The 2,500-nt window shown below is 45.8% G+C and overlaps 1 protein-coding gene across 1 annotated transcript in view; it reads left to right on the forward strand.

Annotated features, from left to right (window-relative positions):
• Positions 1 to 2,500, forward strand: part of cacna1ab (calcium channel, voltage-dependent, P/Q type, alpha 1A subunit, b) — a 147,810-nt gene that overhangs the window by 43,973 nt on the left and 101,337 nt on the right. The window contains exon 4 of the mRNA XM_036564312.1: positions 2,103 to 2,194. Within this exon, the coding sequence (XP_036420205.1) occupies positions 2,103 to 2,194 (92 nt within the window). The remainder of the gene's footprint in view (positions 1 to 2,102; positions 2,195 to 2,500) is intronic.

Below are 2,500 nucleotides of genomic sequence, written 5' to 3' on the forward strand. Positions count from 1 at the left end.
CTCTTCCTCCCTCTATTCCTTCCTTTCCTCTCTCTCTCTCTCTGTCTCTCTCTCTCTCTCTCTCTCTCTCTCTGGCCTGGATGCTGTGAAGATTCCATCAATGACAGAGGGCTCGTTGCTGTGGCAACGGTTATGAATGAGAGGAGGTCGGTAACCGTGGAGACTTCGTAAAAGAGGAATTGCCCGTCGCCATGGTGACGCTGTGAACGGGGAGAGACCTGGTGGAGGGACTGTGCGGGAGAGACTCCCATCTTCATCACCGTCATCCTCACCTTCGTCCGCATCCTCATCCTCGCCTGCATCATCATCACCTTCAGCATCCTCACCCTCATCTTCCTCGCCTTCATCCTCACCTTCATCTGCATCATCATCCTCACCCTCATCTTCCTCGCCTTCATCCTCACCTGCATCATCCTCACCTTCAGTATCTGCACCATCTTTATCTTCATCATCATCATCCTCACATCTGTGTGCCTTTGCCTGTGTGTGTGTGTGTGTGTGTGTGTGTGTGTGTGTGTGTGTGATTGTCAGGTGTTTCCCGGCAGACTGAAGCCTTTTCCACACCTCCTCTCTCCGCTAATCCCTCGTTCTCTCCCTCCATCTCACCCTGTCATTCTCTTCTCCCTAGAGCTGGACCTCCAAAGCCTCCCTCTCTCTCTCTCTCTCTCCCTCTCTCTCTCCCTCTCTCTCTATCTCTCTCTCTCTCTCTCTCTCTCTCTTCCTCTTGTTTTTCTGTTGCTCTGTCGTTTCTCAAGGCTAACCGTCTCTGTCAGTCTGTGTTTTTTGCGGGAGTGTCCCAAACCGCCCTGTTCTCCCTCCGCAGGGAGCAGTCTACCTTACCGCTGGGCTCAGAGTGACGCTGCTGTCATGTGCTAAGAACTGTAAATATGAGTTCCAGACCTGAATAATATCATAGACATCATAGACATTAGGAAAATGTACCGAAATCGACCAGGAGCTGCATTACAGCAACATCCCAACTCCTACTGTATCTGTTTAGTCTCCGTTTACATGTCTGAACTGTCCAGTATTCCATCATTCTGTTGAACCGGTCACATTCAGACACCCTACAGTTCTCATCCTGGAATGTGGGAGTGCCAGTGTTCACAAGCACAAAGTTAGTGGAAGAGTGCCCCAAAGATTAGTTAGCGCTGCCTTCAAGGCATTTGGACGCTTAACCAAAAATTAGAGAAGAAGCTGGGTTCTAGACTTTTAGCATTAAGAACCCACCTAGAACTCCAGCCCAATCTCTTTCTGAGAAGCATGCAAAATGGGGACCGAGTACAAATATATGTGCATTATTCAGATTGTAGTTGTGTTGCCCATTCTGTAGCCACTCTTACAGCTCTGTAGTTGTGTTTGTGTATGGAAGGCAGCTGGTGGTCGCCTGGTGGTCGGTTTAAGCATTGCATCTCCGTGTCCCAGTTTGTTCCCAACTTGCTGGTGTTTTCTCCTGCAGGATTTCCCTTAGAATACACTGTAAAAGGGAGCTCCCTTCATTCATTAAAAAAATATTTATTTTACAGGAGCTGTTCACGAGGAGATTAGATATTAGAGAATCTACTTGTATAAGGACGGAGAAAGGCAAAAGAAAAGATTTCAAAACTGGAGTTCAAAACTGATGAGAAGCTCCAGAGAAAATGTGGGCTCCTAACAACCACCTGGAAGAGCTGGTCGACCCCAAAACTGCCCCCATCAGATAAACAGCACTCAAAGCTTTCATCTCTGAGAGAGAGGAGAAAATCAAGCTGATCAGATCTGAAAACATCCACAGGTGTTTCTGTCCATCCTTCCACTGTGAGAAGACGACTCAGCGCTGTGGGTCTGAAAGGATGTGTAGCTGATCAAGAAGAACCTCACTGAGAAAAGGAGACGGACACATCAAACAAAGAAGCTGAACGATGGACTGACCACCCCAGAGTCCAGACCACCCCAGAGTCCAGACCTCAACACCACTGAATGTGTTTGATTACTTCAGAAAATGATCAACCAGCTTCTAAGACTGAACTTTGGAGGTGTGGAGAAATACACATAACACGAGTTAACTCTCTCTCTCTCTCTCTCCCTCTCTCTCTCTCTCTCTCTCTCTCTCTTTCTCTCAGTATCTTGTCCACTGTTGGTTCTCAGTTGGACCTGCGGACGCTGCGAGCTGTCCGAGTGCTGCGGCCGCTCAAACTGGTCTCAGGAATTCCAAGTAAGTGTGCACGTGATTGTGAACACAACTGTACAAAAAACTGGAATCATCATTTTTAATAATATGAACCAATTTTTGTTGCAGATACATTTATAAAATGTACTACGATGCTAATTTCTGTAGATCCCAAAGTTCGTAGGAAGATGAAAACGTTTAGAAATGTCTGATGATGAACGGAGCTGTAGAGCATCGAGAATTAACTTTATTTCAACTTCAAATTCAAATTAATTTCATTAATATGCATCATATTCGAAAAGGTTTTTTTCTTATCTTGTTTTATTATTTAATAACGTTTAATTTGTTGCA

Source organism: Colossoma macropomum, unplaced genomic scaffold (assembly GCF_904425465.1).
Source record: "Colossoma macropomum unplaced genomic scaffold, Colossoma_macropomum, whole genome shotgun sequence".
Lineage (NCBI taxonomy): Eukaryota > Metazoa > Chordata > Actinopteri > Characiformes > Serrasalmidae > Colossoma > Colossoma macropomum.